The sequence below is a fragment of the Acromyrmex echinatior genome, chromosome 1 (genome assembly GCF_024713525.1).
Source record: "Acromyrmex echinatior isolate Ae372 chromosome 1, ASM2471352v2, whole genome shotgun sequence".
Taxonomy (NCBI): Eukaryota; Metazoa; Arthropoda; class Insecta; order Hymenoptera; family Formicidae; genus Acromyrmex; species Acromyrmex echinatior.
Genome location: NC_141852.1, coordinates 5080944 through 5100764, shown reverse-complemented (window position 1 = coordinate 5100764; position 19821 = coordinate 5080944). Strand labels below are relative to the sequence as shown.

Genomic DNA, 19821 nt, shown 5'->3' with positions numbered 1-19821 from the left:
TCTATACATTTTCTTATACGTTTTTCTACGTAGAGACCGAAAATTATCATTATAATATGATACTGTAAAATATTGATACATTGAAATAATAGAATTAAATTTCGTCATTATATACCAGGAAGAGATCAAACATTTTTCGATAAAAATGATGAATCATTTTATTATTCCTGTACAAATCTACGATGGAAAATGTTTATCGTGAGGTGAGCTTTAAAGAGTAATGAATGATAATGAAATCATATTCTTCAATTAACTTGAAACGAAATCTAAAATATCATTTTAACCCGAGGCACAGTTAAGACGATATTAACGAGTGATGTAGAAAGTTGGAAAGTTGCGACGAATGAAGAAATCAGCGGAAACGTCCAGAGATACGTCAATAACGTTTCCACCGTCACGAGAAGATTAAACCGAGGAATATACACCGTTTTCAATGATATGTCAAAAGGGAACACAGATCCAAAGGGAAAACAGATTATAACGAAAGACGGCATCGCTGTCGCAGACCTAATGTCCATTTCTACCAATGTAGATTAACTTTAATCTCGGTCTAATTCACTGTTTGTCCTTCTCTAATTCTTAAGAACTAGAAAAAAGTAAAAAGTAAATTAAACCCAGATTAAAGTTCATCTACATAAGACTTATGTCCATATGTAATTTCTATATGTAGAAATTTTATTCTCGATTCAACAATACAATTTATTCTCGGTTCAACAAATCCTTTTCTAATGATTAAAAAAAAAGTAAATTAATCAACATTAAAGTTAATTTACATTGATAGAAATCGGTATAAATTCTTTACCGATTTTTTTTGCTTAAAAGAAAAAAAGTAATTACAATCGGTGAAAAATAACGATCGAATCATTGAAAAAAATACTTGAAAAATATAAATCAATATGTAATTTCCAAATCACATGGCGTTAAGCCTGGTGTCATATTACATATTGAAGACTGAGGATTGTGAATTACAGATTAAACTGAGAAAAATATCTGGTTGAAGATGGACGAATTGAAAACTGATCAGAATTCCAGTTATCACAATTAGATTAGTAGGATCAGAAAGTTCTGATTCGTCTAATTTCAATTAAAATTCCAATTACTCCAACCAGACATTTTTCTCAGTGTAGAATTCGAAACCAATCAGATAATTTCAATTTTAATCTTTTTCGTTCTGATTGGCTGATTCTAATTTTCCATTCGCGCGCAATTCTTATTCTTTAATGCAGCGACAGATTTAAAGCCCCTTGTCACATACAATATACATAAAAGATTAAAAAGATTAGAGAATTAGAGATTAAATTTTATCTTTTTCAGTCAGGTAAGTGAAATTTTAATTAAATGTAAATGGTTGAATTCTAATGTCCAATTCGTAATCCTTAATTTTCAATGCATTGTGTGACATAGATTTTATGCTCATTTTTATTAATATAAATTATTTTAATCTCCGTTATTCTTCATCTTTTTCTAATTCTAAGAATTAGATAAAGATAAAGAATAAGAGATTAAAGTTAAAGAGATTAAGTTGAAGAGATTAAAGTTAATCTATGCTCTAAAAGACTACTTTTTAAATGAATATCACTGAAAAGTGAAATCTCACTTTTGAAAATTGAGCCATTTTTTTTCAAAACTGACTCAATTTTCTTTAGGCCCAATTCCATCAATGTAAGATTAACTTTAATCTTGGTTCATTAACTCTCATCTTTTTCTAGTTTTAAGAATTAGAAAAAAATGAAGAATAAGTTCAATGCTGAGATCAAAGTTTTCTATTGATAGAAACAGACATTAGAATAAGATTCCATTTCAAAGAACTTAGAGAATACATTGATAGAAACGATCTTTACAGAATTGAAAAGACCAAACAGAATACTTACGGTGCATCGGGTCGTCGTCGTCGCTCGAGGAGACTGTTCGAGTCCCAGAATTTCGTTTGCTCCGGGATGGAAGAACCGGAGAAATATTTCGGAGATATATCTCGGCGACGCTGACAGCTCTCTCACGCGGCGTCGCCTCGCGTGGAAAGCGTCGTCTCGCGTCGCCTCACGTCGCACGCACGCAACAAGCAAATAAGCACTCGTGACGTCCGGACGCTTTTAGACGGCCTTGAACCACGTGAGGAAGAATTCGGGGCCTGCTCGCCGCGGTCCTACCGGACACTCCTTCCCTCGCAGATTCCGATTCCGACTTCGACCAGACGAGTCGAAACGTTTCCTCTCACTCGCACATGCTGTCACTCGATGTGTTTACCATCTCTCGACGGCGAAAGAGAGAGAAGGAAGAAGAAAGAGAGACAGAGAGAGAGAGAGAGCCCATCCGACGCCGTTGCGTGCATCGGCGCGTCTCGGCGAACAGACGCGGGACGATCAGGTAGACAAACCGGAAGAGCGCCGTCGCGGATTTTCGGACGGGTCGCTGACACTCGACACGGTCGCGCGCCCCGGGTAAACAGAGGACAGGAGCAGACAGGAGGAGGAGGAGGAAGAGAAGAGACGTGGCGGAAGAGGATGGTGGGGTAAAGAACAACACTGTGTGTACGAAATTAATATGCAGTCGTTCGTTTTTAAATCGTCGCCGGTGCGAAGGAAAATAACTCGCGACGCGACGCGTCAAAAACGTATCGTTCACGTCTCACCACTGCGATTTACTCTTTCGCGTGTGATCTGAGTCGCGAGACTCACCGACGACACAGTAGCAGCTTCCCGACGCAACGCAGCTACTCGCGACGGGCACCCGCACACTCACTGACAACGCCAGCAGACGGCGGCCATTACGGGAATGAGTCGTCGCGGCGGATGCGCCAACGCCACCGCACGGCGAGAGCCCGAAACGGAGCTGTACCCCTTTCTACTCCGCATACTACACCGTACTACACTTTACTTGCCGCTTCTCCCCCCCCCCCCCACCGGCTGGATCTGAAGAGATTCCGAGATTTCCGATCGATTGTGTATCTTGAAATTCTTGAAATAAGACGAAAATTACAACATTGAGTGAATTTACTGGAATATTTATAATTTCATTGATTAACATCTAGTGAATCATTTTTGTAATTTTCACTTCATTTCAAGATACATAATCGATCCTTTGCTATCAATCGATCGATCGACCACGATGGAAAGCGCGCCGTTTTCAAATACTTTCAACCCAATAAACGAGAATGGATTAAAATAGATCAAAATGGATTCAGATTTCCAGAAGTGCGCATTAGCGAACGTTGAAATAAATTCTTTTCAATCTCAATGCAATTTTATTTATTTATGGGAATTGCATGAAGCATATTTCTGTGCCTTTCAATCTAAACAAAATTTTTAAGTGCATAGTGAATACTGCTCAATTCAAAATTCTGAAGAGAAAATGTAGTTTTTCTTATTAAAGGATTATACAATGCGATTCATATGCGTCATATATTATGGGGAAGAAGCGAAAGTTTATTCGGCAAAATCAGATTTTAACCAATCGATTACGAATTCGTGTACTGCACGTCGTGTACGTTTTGCTTTTCGTGAATTTCGCATCATGGTCTTTAAGTCCTTAGGTTTATTCGCGTCGTATGCTCCAGAATGTTTCAATGTGCTTCTGCTATAACTCTTAGCATCTTGGAGCATCTTAGAGCATGCGACAATGAACAAACTTCTTATTCATAGTCCGCTCTTATTTCAAGACTGTTATAAGTAATATCTTAACATTAATACGACTCTCTGGATATTCATAATCGATTCTTATTTCAAGACGGTCTTAAGTAATGTCTTAAGGCGCTAATGCAGCTCTCTGATTGGTTTGTGACTTCTTAAGAATGTATTTAAGACGGTTTTGAATATAAAACTATAAATACCGATTTAATTTATAGATTTTGTATTTCCGTTCCATGCAACAAATTTGAATTAGCGCTTTCCAAATCGGATTCAAATCAAAATCAAAATTATTTTTTATGAAGAAGCACCTCCTGTAGCAAAAATTGCAGCAACAATGCTGCAATATTGCAGCGTTATTGCAGCGATATCGCTGCAAATTCTGTGCTGTATGGGACAGATCAACAAAATTCCACTGCCCATCGCTCGTTCGCTTTATGAAACATGTACGACACGGCGTGGGAATCAGGATAGGAGAAACTGTATCACTCTCTCGCGATTTCGAGGGACGTTTCGCGGGACGAGCGTAAAATTAATTTACGGAAATTTCTATTTCGCCCCGGCAGAACGGCCTTGTCTCTATATACTGTGTCGGACGAGTGCCACTTGTAAAATGAGATGAAAGTGTGAGAATGCGCATCCTCGTATATACATGTGCCTTTCACCGTCCGTCCTCAAGCTACGATTAACTTAATTGACGATGAATTTATTAAATAATATTCATATTTAATTTAATAATATATAATACTTCGTTAATTTGGTTAAGAATTGTTAATTATTAGTAATAATTAAAAAGATCGAAAAGAATAGATTAGAAAGAATAAAATATAGCTAGAAACTTTTTGTAATCAATCTTTCCGCTGGATGAACTGAATTATTTCGAGAGAGACTTCAACACCGATTACCTTAATAGGCAATTAATTTATCAAGGTAAATTCTGTGATATTTATTAACATGGACGGAGATAACAAATTCTATTGTTTTTGCTATTTATTCGATTTAGTGAAAATTTTTCTCTCAGAATTTTTATAAAAATTGTAACACTTTTTAAAAACATTAAGAATGTTTTTTTTTTCTAACAATAAGAACAAAATTGAATATATTTTCTTAGAATTTATCATATATGTAAATTCTGAAATATTTTAAGGTTTCTATTATTTTTACAGTTATAAAATTTCTGGTGAAAGATTAAAAATCTGAAAAATTAAAATTTAATTTTTTTAAAAATTATAGAAAATGTGGCGTCTTAAAATTCTTAAAATATATTTCAGAATTCTTATACATATATAAGAATTTATTTGTAAAAAATATGAACTTTCTCAGTACTTTGAAGAACACTTCAATTTATATAAAGAAATCTGAGAAATTTTTCAAAAAGAAAATTATTTTAAAAAATATTATATAAACAATTCTAAGAAAAGCGATTTTAATGTCCACTCATTAACAATTTTTTTTCGCCATTAATTTTACTATATATATATATTACTATGTGTACGTTACCCAAAAGGTTTAAGTCTGTTTTACAATGTGCTTTTTGTTGCCTATTTCTTGCTTTTTACTGTTATTTACATCTTGTTTTTTTGCTTTTTATCCAGTTTTTTGTTTTATATCGCCTGAGATAAAAGTTAACGAATTTCGAAAGAACTAAGAAATATGTAGCAAGAAATACAATTATTAATAAAATGATTACAAAGGAGAAAAAAAACAAAAGATAAAAAAACAAAAACAGGAAACAAAGAGCACATTGTAGAATAGGCTTTAATTGAAATCACTGAAAGATAATCGCTGGTCGATTGATACTTATTTTATTTTTAGAAGACGAATTTTCTTAAATTATAGAATTAAAAAAAGATTAGAAATTTTTTAAAATCTTCGCAGCATGAAATTTCGTTACAATTTCATATTTTTGCTAACTTTTGTTTAAATTACATTCAAAATCAATGAAGTAGTAACTTATTCTAGTAATTTATTGTGATGAAATACGAGGTCTGTTTACGTTGCTTACACTTTTTGCAGTCAAAAGTGCATTCCAAAATTCAACTCTGTCAATTCCGAGCTCCGATCGTCTGCACGTGATCATTTCGAACGTTATTGTTCTAAAAATATTGCGATAGTTTTATAGTAAAATTATATTATTAGCAAATATGAAGTTTCACAGTAAGTATATTGAATATATCATAAAAGAATTCGAAGCTTTACGTTATTCGAAGCTTACTTTATGAGGAAGATTAAAATAAGTTACATGTATTAGGTTATGTGCATTAGAATGGTTCAATCTATTCATATTTTTATAATTAGTAGTAATTAATAACAAAGACATTATCATATATTTGTTATTATCTTATTACATTAATATAGTTCTTCTAAACATAATTTTCTCATTTTATTGTGATATAGATAAGCAAAGTAAGCGCATGCCGGCACGGAAGAGGTATAAGATCGAGAAAAAGGTTCGTAAACACAATCGAAAAATGAGGAAAGAGGCTAAGAAGGATTCTAAAAGTCAGTGCTCTAATTTATCAAATATCGAGATATACCTTTGTATTTAAAATAGTCAGTTTGATAAGTTCAATTTTATTCAGGAAAATCCAAGGTAGTGGAAATATCGAATCCAGTGTTCATTCAAAGAGGATATATTAAAAGAAGTAGAGGCAATAAAGAAGTAACGTGAAGAGGAAAAATAGAAGCAGAAGGAAGCAGCGCATGGGAGAAAACGCGAGCCAAAGATGATCTAACTTACCAAGGATGGTCTCCAGGGATTAGTTAAACAGGCTGAGAATAAGCAGTTGGCATATAAATCAATGGAAATAGATTCTATTCAAGATCAAATAAAAAGAGGCGATGCTAAAGAAAAAAATTCACTTAAAGCTTATTATACTATAACTTATTATAAAGAGTTCAAAAAGGTTCTGGATGCAGCCGACGTTATTCTTGAAGTTGTTGATGCCCGTGATCCATTGGGAACACGATGCAAAGAGGCAAGTTTTGTGAAGTTTTTGTCCCAAATATAAATGTATATTAATTTATTGATATATCTGACATCAAATAAGGGGAAAATAAGCTAAAACGATGAGCAAAAAAGTTTTATCTTAATAATCTATATTTTATTTCATATTTAATGTGTAGAACATTTCAACTAAATTCTCTTCAACCATAATATTAATACATATGAATTACTTTCATTTCATTACACAATTCTTTAAAAATATGTCAGTAAACTTAAAATTCATATAAAAATTAACGACACAGTTTATTTATTATTTGCAGTATTATTTTAATCACACACAGTTTGTAACGAAAAAATAGAATTAGTAATGTTACACTATCATATTTTCGAAGAATGTATGGGATGAAAGTGATTCATATGTATTAATATTATTATTGCGGCTGAAGATGAGTTAGTAAGCTTGAAACGTCTGGTATATTAAATATGAAATAAGATATAGATTAATTAAAGCAAGATTTTTGATTTGTTCAGATCATTGTTTTGACCTTTTTTGTCTATTTGTTGTTAATTACAATATGAGCTCCGTCATTATTTTGTTGTTACTAATATCTGAATACAGATAGAAAAAGTAGTCCGAGCTGCAGGAAATAAGAGACTGGTTTTGAACAAGGCTGATTTGATTCCCAGAGATAATTTAGATCAATGGTTAAAGTATTTGAGGGCTAGTTTACCTGCCGTGGCATTTAAGTCGTCTACACAAAACCAAGCGAATCGATTAGGTAGAAGAAAATTAGGAAAGAAAACGGAATCCATGATACAGAGCAACACTTGCTTTGGAGCGGAATTGCTCCTGTCGTTACTCGGAAATTATTGTAGAAATAGTAATAATGTAAAAACAAGCATTAGAGTGGGTGTTGTTGGTTTGCCAAATGTAGGAAAATCTAGCGTTATTAATTCTTTGAAACGCAATAAAGCGTGCAACGTAGGAAATATACCAGGTAATTAATTAAATACTTATAGCCAATTCATATATCAATTATGCTCTTTACTATACTTAAATCATGTCGTTTGTTTTAGCGATTACATTTTCGAGTTTATTAATTTTTTTTTAATAAAAAAATTGTTTTATAGTAATTTATAATTAATGAAACATTTATACAATCAAGCCAATTAATTAATATTTGTATACATATTAATCCAATTTATGATTTTTTTTTTAATTTCAGGAATAACGAAAACGATGCAAATTGTTCAATTAGATTCTAAAATAAAATTGTTAGTTTCTCCTGGTATAGTATTCGCTAGTTCGGATGAAAATTCTGATGATACATCTGTAGCTCTAAAAAATGCAGTAAGAATTCAGGCATTGACAGATCCTTTTAAGCCAGCGATTTTGAAAAGAGTCTCGCGACAACAGATAATGCAGTTGTACAGTATGAAAAATTTTTCAACGCCAGACGAATTTTTTGCCATGAAAGCAGTACAAATGGGAAAATTTAAGAAAGGTGGAATACCTGATGCGACTGCTATTGTGACGGCATTACCGAAGATTGGAATTCTGGAAAAATCAGGTTTGTTGTATTATATATTCCAAATCTTTACACAGTGATAATTTCTAATATTTAAAATATTTTTGTTAGATATTATACCGTTCCACCTGAACAGCCAATATGTCACATATCTGCTGAGATAGTCAATCAAGTAGCTAAAAAATTTGATATTGAAAAATTTGATATTGAATTTTTGTTGCGGAAGAAAGAAAGATTGATAATTTCACGACACATTCTACAAATAATCCTACCACAAATGATCCTGTCTTGATCAATAGTAGAGATCCTGTCACGACGGCAATGAAGATAGAAATACAAAAAGAAGCGGTAAGATATAAGTATTAGAAACATATTTATCAAATATGGATGATACATTGGATATTTTCGAAATTTGTATGCACTGTAAAAATTATTTTGTATTATTGGCCGATATATTATTGCAGGAATACAAAGTGCAGAAGAAATTCAAAAAGAAATTGCAAGATACGAAGAAGGATAAGTCTACTGAAAGAAAGAAGAAACCAGATCCTCTTTTCGAAATTGAATCAAAAACTAAATAAACTCAAGAAACTTCAATTCAAGAAGGAAAAAAAGAACGATTGAGAAGAGGTATGATAAAAAAATAGGAAAAAAGATTAAATATAATACTTAATTTTTTTTAATATGTCACTTCTCAATTTCCAGAAAAAGCTACTATCAAGCTAGCGGGACAGCTTGAAGAATTTAAATTTACTTTCGATGATTATGACTTCAATACCGACTTTACAAATACGTAGATTATTATCATACATATAGTACATGTATCTATGGTTATTAATATTTTTTGTATACATTGTGTGTGTGTGTGTGTGTGTGTGTGTGTGTGTGTGTGTGTGTGTGTGTGTGCTTGTGTGTGTACATGTATGATGTCTACATTACATGTATACTGTATAACAATGTGTTGTGAAAATATATCAATTCTAACTAGGATTTTCTTTTTACGCAAACAACGCTCATGTTAACTATATATAATATAATATATAATATATAATATATATATAATACATATATTTATATATATTAGGTATTGGAATTAATTCGTAGCGTTTTACAAGTGATGGGAAGTACTTTCATTAATGTATTTTTTAATGCTCATGTGAAATAAATAACATTCTTTCATTAAAAACGCTACGAATTAATTCCAACACCTAATATATATAATACATATATACATATAATTATATATTATATAATATATATAATATATAATATATAATATATATAATATATATAATATAATAATATATATAATATCTAAAAGTAATTTTTTCATTTCACTAAAGCAGAAAAACAATCAGAAATTAAATTGATATCGGACATAACCCGGTTGGGCGATTAGTACAGAGAACCCAATCGTTGCAATTTCGATTAATTAACAGAATGCGACAAGTTGCCAATTCAGTAAGAATAATCGGGAAAAACAAAGGATATAACCGAAAGTATGAAAGCAAGCGAGGAGTTAGTCAGTCAGAATTTACGTTTACGCATTATTTTGACCGTCAGTGATCCGGAAGTAGTATAATGTCACCATGAAAGTAATAAGATGAAATTATATAATGAATTACAAATAGAATAAAGATTTATTCTCTTTCCTATAAACAATGAAAGCATGAGTTTATTTTTTTTTACATCCCGAATTCCAGCGATATCTCTAGCTCGGTGTCGGAATGCACAATAGTTGATAAGTTTTATTCTTTCACGGACCATTCTGAATAAATACAACTTTTATCTGTTTCGCTTGAAAAATTTTTAATGAAACCTGGAATTTCCGAACATAAAAATCGTATCAATAGAAATATCAATCAGTTCTCAGTAATTACTGTTCCTAGACTTAATTACTCGCATGAATGTGACTGGAATATTATTTTAGAAAAGGAATTACGTTATAATAAAATATTAATTTTAGAGGCGATTTATATATAAAAATATGATTTTAATTCTAAACTAGTCATTCCAATCCAATTTGTGTTAATAATTTAATTTATATAGCGAAAATACAGAAAGTGAATCAGAGAGTTTTTTAAAATCTACTCTATGTTCGTTATTCTACTTTTGAGTTTTCTTTTCGTTTGTTCTATACCTTTTTATAAAAGAATAATCATCTCAGAAATGATATTCATTTGAAAAAAAAAAAAAAAAATTAGAATAAATAAGTAAAACGATACAGAGCGGGGCTATCGGATATATATCTTCCTATTTGTAACAACGTTAAAACTTCTGTTAAATAATGTATTTTAAAAATATCACCAAATTTTTCATTAGATCAAAAATTCAATCTATCTACAATTTTAATTAATTAACGAGCGTTAATCGGCATAATTTAATCATATAGACAATTTATTTAATATAATTGTATTTTTTATTATTATATTATTTTATCTGACTTAATTAAAGTTTATATTCAAGCATCAATGTTATCATTTTTGTCAACTGCAATTACCAATGAGAATATAAACCTTTATGCTGGATGTATTTACGAAATGAAAACAATTATAATTTATAAATGGACGTTTCAATTCTACATAATTTTATCTGGTCATCATCAGTATTCTTATCTAATATAAATCAATTTACATCAAATCATTATCTAATTTAAGTTATTGATATGAATTTCTCTATAATTAAAATATTCGCATTTTAATTGTAATTTTTTTCATAGCAAGCGTTACATTCGTTATATTCAAGCATTTACATTTTATTGACAATATTTATTTATCGTCTTTATCACTTCGTTTGTTTTGACTGACCTCATCAACATTCTCTTTAAATGTAATTTAGTATTTGTGAGAACTTTAATAAAGAAAGCTATTTCATAGCGATATACTTCTTTTTTTGTAAAAAATCGATATTTGGCAGATTGATCCGGAGATCGCACACACATCTCTAAAATATACTGAAAATATTTATTGATTATGTAACTTATGTTGAAACATTACTTTTTGAACATGAAAAGTGCAATAAATTATTGATATTTTGCAACTTCATATCAGACTGAAGTTTAAAAAAAATTTTTTTTCAAGGAAGTAGTTTTTATTTTTTTTTTTTAAATAGTTTTCGAATGATATCAGTATTTCTATCACTTTTTGCTTAATGTCTTTGTTTTAATTGTTTTGTTTTGATTGTTTTAATTTATATTGCCAAAGTAATATAAAAGTTATATATTTTTATATTAAATTTTGTTATATCAACCGAATAATCATTATTTCATTATTGGTGTACGTAAATTATTTCTAGTTTTTCATACTCGATTTCTATTATGTATTTTATATTATGTATTTTATAACGTTATCAGTTTTATGTTCTTATCAATATCTCAACTTAATTAAATCTAAGAATCTTATCATCCGGATTTATGTACGGAGTCCTAAGTACTGCTCGCCACACCAGAAACCAACAGCAAAAAGAGATGCTAGATTCGAAGAATTTTTAATGAAAAACTTAATGAACGAAAACGAATATTTTCCTAGTAATTAAATACAAGACATTTAAATTATGAGTAAAAAATTTTCTTAATATGATCCGATAGAATCCAAATGACATATACAAAAATTACATGATACACTTAATACTGTAACCTGGAAAAAAATCTTACAAATCTTTTGATCACATCAATATAAGTTTGAATGTTTAGATGTTAAAATATAGAAAAAGTGCATTTTCTTTAAAATGTTCTTTAAATTTTCAACGTCGTTGTTTGAAAGTAGAATAATTGCAATGAATAAATATAATACATACGAATTATTTCGAAAATAGTTTGCTTCAGTTATTGAATTTGATTATTGGAATTGTATGTATTTTATTAGCGTGGTTAAGTAAACTTATGATATTATTATAAAATGAGTAGTATTACCTATACATATGTTACGTATACATATGCCCAACATATAAATAATGTTAATTTACACAAGAAAAGTGGAAGGAGGATTGCACGTGCACTGTGATAATGACTAGATAAGTGCTCTAGCACTGTATGTATCAAGTATTTGTCATATGATTGATGCGAGTTAACTTATTATTTATATTTATTATTTACATTGCTATGGTTTAGTTTTATTATTTATTTACATTTAAATTAGTCTATTTCATTTATTAAATTTATTTCATTTTTCTCTTCTTTTCAAATAAAGACAATTTTATAACATTGTGGCTATCACATGAAGATTATCTTTTGAAAATCTATACAATTTTAAATTTAGATAAGCGAATTTAATTTAGATAAAAATTTAATTTAGATAAAACGAATGTACAAAAAACTTGCAAATAATTCAAATAATGCAAACATGCAAATCATATATGCAAACAAAATAGATAGCAAAAAAACATATATATATACGTTAACATATATTATTATGACAGTACTGCATCTGTTATTCGTGAAGCACACCCTACTGAATAAAATCACATCACACAGTTGCATGATGAAATTATGTATGTCACATAATGGATTGTTCCAAATTAGTACGTGATTTTTTAAAAGTACGTAATTTGAAAAGTCACAAGATAATATATTCTTTTTTCTTCTATTTCTATCTTCAATTCTTTAAAATTCGGTAACTATAAAATCACATGATGAAATTATTTTTAATAATTCATGTAATTTTTCAAATTGCGTCGTTTAAAAAAATTACGTACTGACTTGCAACAATTTGTTACATTTATAGAAGGAAACAGATAAAATGATGCGTGTTAAATCGTTGGGTCAGTCACCTAAGGTCTTGCAAATGATAGAAAAGAAGAATAAGGACGGGAAGCTAATGAAATTCACGATTCAGGAGATTCCCGAGGATCGGTACGAGGACGCGATTCATCACATGTGCACATACTTTTTAGTCGATGAACCAACTTGTCAATGTTTGAGTAAGTTTTATCAATTATCAATCGAAAACATAATGTTTTCATTTACAATTTGTAAATTTAATTGTAAGCTAAAAGAAGCTATACTATCAGATATGTAACCACGAGCTTCCTTTACATGTAAATGAAGCTCATAGTTATGAACGAAATTAAAAGCAATGAATGATTTAACTGAAAATTAAGTTACAGCAATTACTTAAATGTAATGAACATGTACATTAAATTTATGAAATTTTAATGTACTTTTAATAAAATTTTATGAAAAGTACATTAAATTTCATAAATTTTCATAAAAAATACATAAATTTTATGTATATGTACACAAATATACTTTTAGTTTAATGTATAAATACATTAAATTTAATATAATGTCATGAAATTAAGTCCAAACTGTGTAACTTAAAATTTAATGAAATTTAAGAACATTTCTAACAGTGTATAATTAGAATAAGTCAAAATCGCTCTCTCTCTCTCTCTCTCTCTCTCTCTCTCTCTCTCTCTCTCTCTCTCTTCCTCCTCTCTCTCAGATTATTTTTATTTAGAATGATTCCTAACTGAAAAAAATTATTATTTTTTATACAATTACTCATTATACCTGTTTTTCACTTCTTACTCTATATTATTTATAGATGCAAAAAATGACCCTCTATTTATACAAGATATAACTATGCTATGGCGTCTGTTACTCGCAGAAGACATATCTGTAGCTGCATTCGTCGACAATCCCAATGGTGGTAAATCCATAATCGCCGGTATGACTGTTTTGGGCATTGAGGTTAAAAACCAAAAAAAGAAATTGTCCGATTATGAGGTTAGCTACATTAAACTTTGTTAGTAAATTTGATTACTGTATTCGAATTCACACATTCTATTGTGCGAGTTCTATTACAAGAACTTATAAATGCATACAGAGTGTTTCCAAACATTTATGATAAATATAAGGATACTGGATTAAATCGTCAATTGAATAATTTTTGTTAAGTAATCTGTATCTTCTAGACTCTGTCGAATATTGTCAATACGTGCCTTGATTTTTTCCTACGGGAGTATGTCAATAGTTTAATGTATGTGCAGATGTGTACTCTTGTTGACATTCAAAATGAGCTCATCAATGGGATATGTCATGTGATTCGCAATAGTTGTAATAGGATTTTCCTGAGTGCGTTAATAAATGCGCCATAGATATAATGTAATGCTTGTATAATAAGCAAGTTATCATTTTAAATATTTGTAGTAATAAAATAAACAAAATGAAATCAAAAAATATATAATTTTTTAAATTCTATTCTAATTACTTTAGAAATCAAACAGTGTTCAAGATTAAAAACTGACATCTAACATTTTAAAAATACATTTCGAACATTATCGAACATAGATTACTTAACAAAAGTTGTTGAATATAACGAGATGTCCCCTTTAAAAATTATCGCAATTATCAAAAATATCCTGTATAATATAATTAAATATAATTGTATTGATATTATAATTCTAAGTTTTATCATAATAATACTGTTATATGAAATATGATTTATCAGCATATAAATATTTATTCATCATATAATGATCGTTAAATGTTTTAATTTCTTATTCGTATTTTTGTTTTTATTTCTTTTCGCCTTTTGTCGTAACATTGTTTAAAAGAGCTTTCTTCTTATCTATACATTAATTAAATTAAGTATTAATTATATGATTGATAATATATAATAAAATTGTTTCAGTTTAAATCAGAGAAATTCAAAATTACGTATAAACTTCTATCTCTAACGAATATGATATACGAACATTATGAAGTTGACAAGTATATAACTGGTTTTGGAGTTAGCGTCAACCCTGATTATCGAAGATACGGATTAGGCAAGGAATTACTAAAAGTCAGGTATAATTTACCAGGATATTAGTTCGCATATGAAGAAAAGATTAAGTTATTGATTCTTCGCAATTTTACACACATGCCACAGTTCACATGGTACAAAAAAATTTTTTAAAATTGCATAAATCTCTATTAGAATAAAATAGCATTTCTAATAAATCATCCAAGATCTTATATTTAAACCATTTGTAATAATTTTATATTTGATTTCCATTAATTTAATATATTCCATCATATTAATCAGATTTATCAATGTTTTATAATTTACAAAAAAATCTCAATCTAGAGATTTTATCGGATCTACGTATGGAGTGCCAGCAACAGTCATTACGTTCACATCGATAATTTCGGAGAAATTAATAGCGGGTATGGAATACGAAGAATTATTCTCAAAAAACTTCGCTGATATAGTGGACAAGGACGGAAAAGAATATTATCCTAATATTAATTCCAAAACATATAAAATCATGGGTAGACGATTATAGTCCAATAGACGAGCGATATTTATAAATAAAGGGATTCATAAATAAAAACTTAATTTGTAACTTGGAATAAATTTTGGAATAAATTTATGCAAATTGCATAAAATTTATCTATCAAAACTGCCCAAAAATATTCTTCAATGTTACCGCAATGCACGCTGAAACAAATAAAGAAATTTCAATATTATCAGCTCATTAATATCGGCTTTTTGTCATAATGCAGACAAATTTAATTTCTGTTCCGATAAACATGCATCCGCGGTATTCAGATACGTGTTCATAATAGATAATATTTTATATATCTTCTCTACATATAAGGCGAAATGTGGATGATTGTATGTAACTCGCAGAAAAAATTTTATCGAATATTATGTATCATCCTCTAATAAAATATTTAATTATTGATTGACGTAGTTTTTCCAAGTATGATGCGATGAGTAATGGAAAAAAAATCAATCGTATTTTAAATCTATGTATGATAGTGGACTGTTAAAATTCAATATTCTCAAATTGCGATATACCCAAAAAAGAATATTTTGAAGTTATTCAATTTCTTAACTCGATATTTTTTACATTTGACGGGAAGATTTTTAGATGAAAGTTTAGCACATACATTTTATGGATTTTATGGACAACACATCAAATGGAGTAACAAATTTATTTGTTAAAATTTTATTTCGCACCTCCGCTCACGCTGACTCTTATTAGCTCAGACTAACTTTCTTTTTCAGATAGCCAATTGATGATCTGATGCAATGGCAGCCTAACCATTTAATTGATGTTATACAAAATATCATTTTAAAAACCTTAATGATCTAGCTAGACCTTAATGTTTGTATGTTTCTATGTAAATTTATATACTGTACTAAACTACCGCAGTAATATCACGAGTTAAATTGACTAGCAATTTAACAATCAATTTAACTCGTGATATTACTGCGGTAGTTTAGTAGAGTTAGCGTTTCAAGAAAAATCATTTCGACGTTCGTTTCTAGGAACTACATACGTAGTATAGAAATTCACATAAGAATCATACAAGCATTAAGATCCAGCTAGTCCGTTTAAGGCTTTGATTTCTATAATTGTGTTATCACATATACGGTCTTTTAATATATTTTATTGTATATCACATTACAGTTTGATTGGTTTCATAAACCGACGTTCTCGGGTAGAACCGGTTCCAGTATCTTTGGTGCCCTATGCAAGATTTTTAAAAGTGGAATCTTTATTATCTCTCATTCATATATATAATATTATATCAATATATATTAATAACAAAATTTCGAATATAATTAATATTGATATAAAATATCAATATATGTATTTATTTGCAAAGCATGACGGTTTGTATTATAAATTATGTATACTAAACAATTTTTCTTGAATAGAATAAATTGTTCTGTATTTTAATTCTGAATAATTAAACATAAATTGCAAAATTTACAAAACAAATATAATATATCTTACATATCTTATACGCACATATGTAAATGCAAATTGAAAGATACAATTTCGCGTGAGGGCAAGATCTCGCTTTCGAACAAAAATAATTGAAAGCTCACCGAACTACGAACAGTAAAAAGTTATCCTCACGTTTCTCGCTGCGCGTATGTCTATTGTCCAAGTTCTTATGATTTCACTGTTTGTTTTCTTTTTGCATCATGCATATGTTAATGTTTTGAAAAAATTAAAATTAAAATTTTACACATGCACATACCTTGATAGGAATGAATTGAATATTGTTTACAAATCTTATATTTGTGTACCATACTTTTTGATAATGTATACAAAACTTGAATAATATTTGATGTATCCCATTACTATTTGATTTATAATGGCAATAATTTGACAACATTATTCATTACAATTCTACAATTTTCTCTTAAATTGCATTTGATAAGTTCTCATGTTTTTCATTCAACTCAATTTTTTCATTCAATGTTTAACCACTTTTAGATTTTTTTCAAATTAATTATTGTTAATTTATGATCGATTATTAATTTAAGTCTTATTATTATATTAAATTATATTAATTAAGTTATTATATTAATTATTGTTTAAAAGTCTTGTTATTATATTATGGGCGAGATTTTTAATTCATCGATTGATTAATCGCATTACGTACAAATGTAGTTTTTACAGAACAAAATTACATTTGCGCACGATGCAATTAATCAATTGATGAATTAAAAAATTCGCTCTATGTTCACAACCTCTGGTGACTTCAAATTTCGGGCTTTACTTTAGGATCCCTTTAACGGTGGCACTCTTCCAACAGGATTTAAGAAGAATCGTTTTACTTAAATGCAATCGTTGAGGAATTATCATGATGAAAGGTATTTAAAATCTAGCGTTACATTCACGTATGTTATTTAATTCGTTGAAAATGACTGGAAATCAGTCGAAACGTTTGAAAATGTGAAATTATTGTTTATACCCTAACAATACATGACATCCTGTGTATCATCCTATTTTTCTACTGATTATACTGTGATCATCTCGAATGACTCTAACAAACTGAGATTAACGCAATAATATTTCGTACAGTATCATTCCGTTTCCTTTCGCATATGTCAAACTCAGGTTTGATGCTAAGTACGAAAATGGTATGTATCATTTTTAACAAGCTGAGATTAACGCAATAATGGATGCGTTCCGAGTTATGCATGAAGCGCATGTTGTATCGTCATGTATCATACACTGTATCTTTCTTTATTAATTGATAAACAATAAGGATAAATGAAGCATCATGCGCTTCATACATAACTCGGAACGCACCCAATATTTCGCACAGTATCACTTCGTTTTCTTTCGCACGCGTACATTCTCAAATTTAACTCAATATGAGATACTGTGTGCGTATAATCACAGGTGTGACGTCAGATATGGAGACAGTACATATACCTACGATGCACTTAATTTTTTAATTTAATACAAGTTTCTTAATTTAATACAAAGTTTATATTAGAAAAAATTATTTTACGTTATTCTTACGTTGTTCAATCACATATTTGATAAATTATTATTTAAAAAATGTTAAATAATCAAATTGTGTTAAATTAACATTTGTATATATTAAAAATTCAACACAAAATTTTACCAAGGCCTTAAATAGACCGATTTTGACAAAAATATAAAATGTTTTCACTATGTAGGAAATATTTTCAGACATACATTAGATTAACACATAGCAAAAATAAAATTTAAAAGATTTAATCATAATTTACGACCTTAATAATATATTATAACAATTGCGGATAGAAATAATTATATTCAATCGATCAATCGATCTCGCTTCCCTATGGAACTAAATAAATAACTTCTTTTCAGGAAGTTTCTATTTTCCGTTTACTCACGGTTTCACATTTCAAATTAATTATAAGACGAGATATTAGGAGAACGTTAACCATATCGTGACTTTTCATAGTGGCGATTACATATAGCGAATGCGGCGAATGTTTCGATGCGAATGGCTGGAACAATCAGGCAAATCACAGGAATGGCGTTCTTATTATAGAAAATCGTTGCTTCGGCGATTTGCGATAAAGTAGAAATTGCTACAATTTCAATGCAATTATGTTATTTTATATCGCACATAATCTTATGCATAATCTATTGGATTGAAGCAAAGGATCGTAGTGTTATACTTCACTTATATTCTGTTCAGTTAAGTTCAGATGTTTTTAAAAAAATTTAGCAATTATATCATTCGATAGAATAAAGAACACTTCAAGTTTTTACGTTAAAAAGTTGAAAATTGTTACAAGTTTTTTTGGGTCACGTGACAAACCTAAAAAAAAAACAAAAGTGAGAAGAATGTTTCTCATTTCATTCAATAATTTTCTGTATGTAAAAATATTAAGCCGACAGAAACTCAAAAAACATAGCGACTTTTCGAAAATAGAAATTTTAAACTTTAAAACTTTTTTAAATTTAAATTTTGTTCATTTTTAACAAAGTTATTTGAATTTTGAAGTTCTTAACGCTAAGAACTTTTTTACAGCTTATATATTTTAATTCAGAATATATATATTTTTCTTAAACCAGTTGAGATTTTTTTTAAAATAAAAAGAGTAAAAATATTCTTTATAACAAAATATATATCTATATTAAATATCATATTTTTTTCTTGCCAAACGATTCTATTTTGCTTCCCATTCTTATTTTTCCAGTTTTTTTTGTATAAGTTTACCAAAAATAAATGACAATTGGTATCTCGATGTAAACTTTCAGTGTTTAAAACAAATAAATAAATTACACGATTTCTAATTCTGCAATTTTATCGCAGGAATGAAATACGAGCCCTTTGCGAATTCATAGGAAATATTACCAAACGGTTAACTAGATTATGAGACATTCACGAAAAAGATAGTTTTGCTGAAGTATCTAAAAATTTAGCTAGATACAGATCTGAAAATGATTTAGTTAAACCATTCAAATAATTAATTATATAGGA

The 19821-nt window shown here is 29.2% G+C and overlaps 2 protein-coding genes and 1 pseudogene across 6 annotated transcripts in view; 2 read left to right on the top strand and 1 right to left on the bottom strand.

Annotated features, from left to right (window-relative positions):
• Nucleotides 1-2468, bottom strand: part of cdi (serine/threonine kinase) — a 45461-nt gene extending 42993 nt beyond the window's left edge. Inside the window, exon 1 of the mRNA XM_087413809.1 lies at nucleotides 1872-2468. The gene's annotated coding sequence lies outside the window, so the exon portion shown is untranslated. The remainder of the gene's footprint in view (nucleotides 1-1871) is intronic.
• On the top strand, nucleotides 2443-11611 carry LOC105147409 (guanine nucleotide-binding protein-like 3 homolog; annotated as a pseudogene). Its single transcript, XR_015547138.1, has 8 exons — nucleotides 2443-2509; nucleotides 6021-6125; nucleotides 6206-6601; nucleotides 7190-7568; nucleotides 7797-8141; nucleotides 8211-8447; nucleotides 8564-8729; nucleotides 8805-11611. The product of XR_015547138.1 is annotated as a guanine nucleotide-binding protein-like 3 homolog (transcript).
• A 668-nt stretch (nucleotides 11612-12279) lies between these two features.
• LOC105147407 (uncharacterized) lies at nucleotides 12280-15748 on the top strand. Of its 4 annotated transcripts, none has more exons than XM_011058391.2 (5): nucleotides 12280-12617; nucleotides 12821-13016; nucleotides 13643-13824; nucleotides 14732-14889; nucleotides 15170-15748. In XM_011058391.2, the coding sequence occupies exons 1-5, from the start codon at nucleotides 12600-12602 to the stop codon at nucleotides 15366-15368; spliced, it is 753 nt and encodes a 250-aa protein (XP_011056693.1). In that variant the 5' UTR covers nucleotides 12280-12599; the 3' UTR covers nucleotides 15369-15748. The 4 variants fall into 4 exon arrangements, with proteins under 4 accessions (XP_011056693.1, XP_011056694.1, XP_011056692.1 ...); XM_011058392.2 differs by having other exon boundaries at nucleotides 12281-12587; XM_011058390.2 differs by having other exon boundaries at nucleotides 12282-12635.
• Nucleotides 15749-19821: the final 4073 nt, after the last annotated feature.

Excerpts from the sequence above, each read along its gene's own strand:
- LOC105147407 (XM_011058390.2), top strand. The coding sequence starts at position 12,600 with ATGGATTGTTCCAAATTAGTACGTGATTTTTTAAAA. Across the intron at positions 13,825-14,731 it reads AGAAATTGTCCGATTATGAG|TTTAAATCAGAGAAATTCAA; the intron begins GTTAGCTACATT and ends AAATTGTTTCAG. Across the intron at positions 14,890-15,169 it reads AAGGAATTACTAAAAGTCAG|AGATTTTATCGGATCTACGT; the intron begins GTATAATTTACC and ends ATCTCAATCTAG.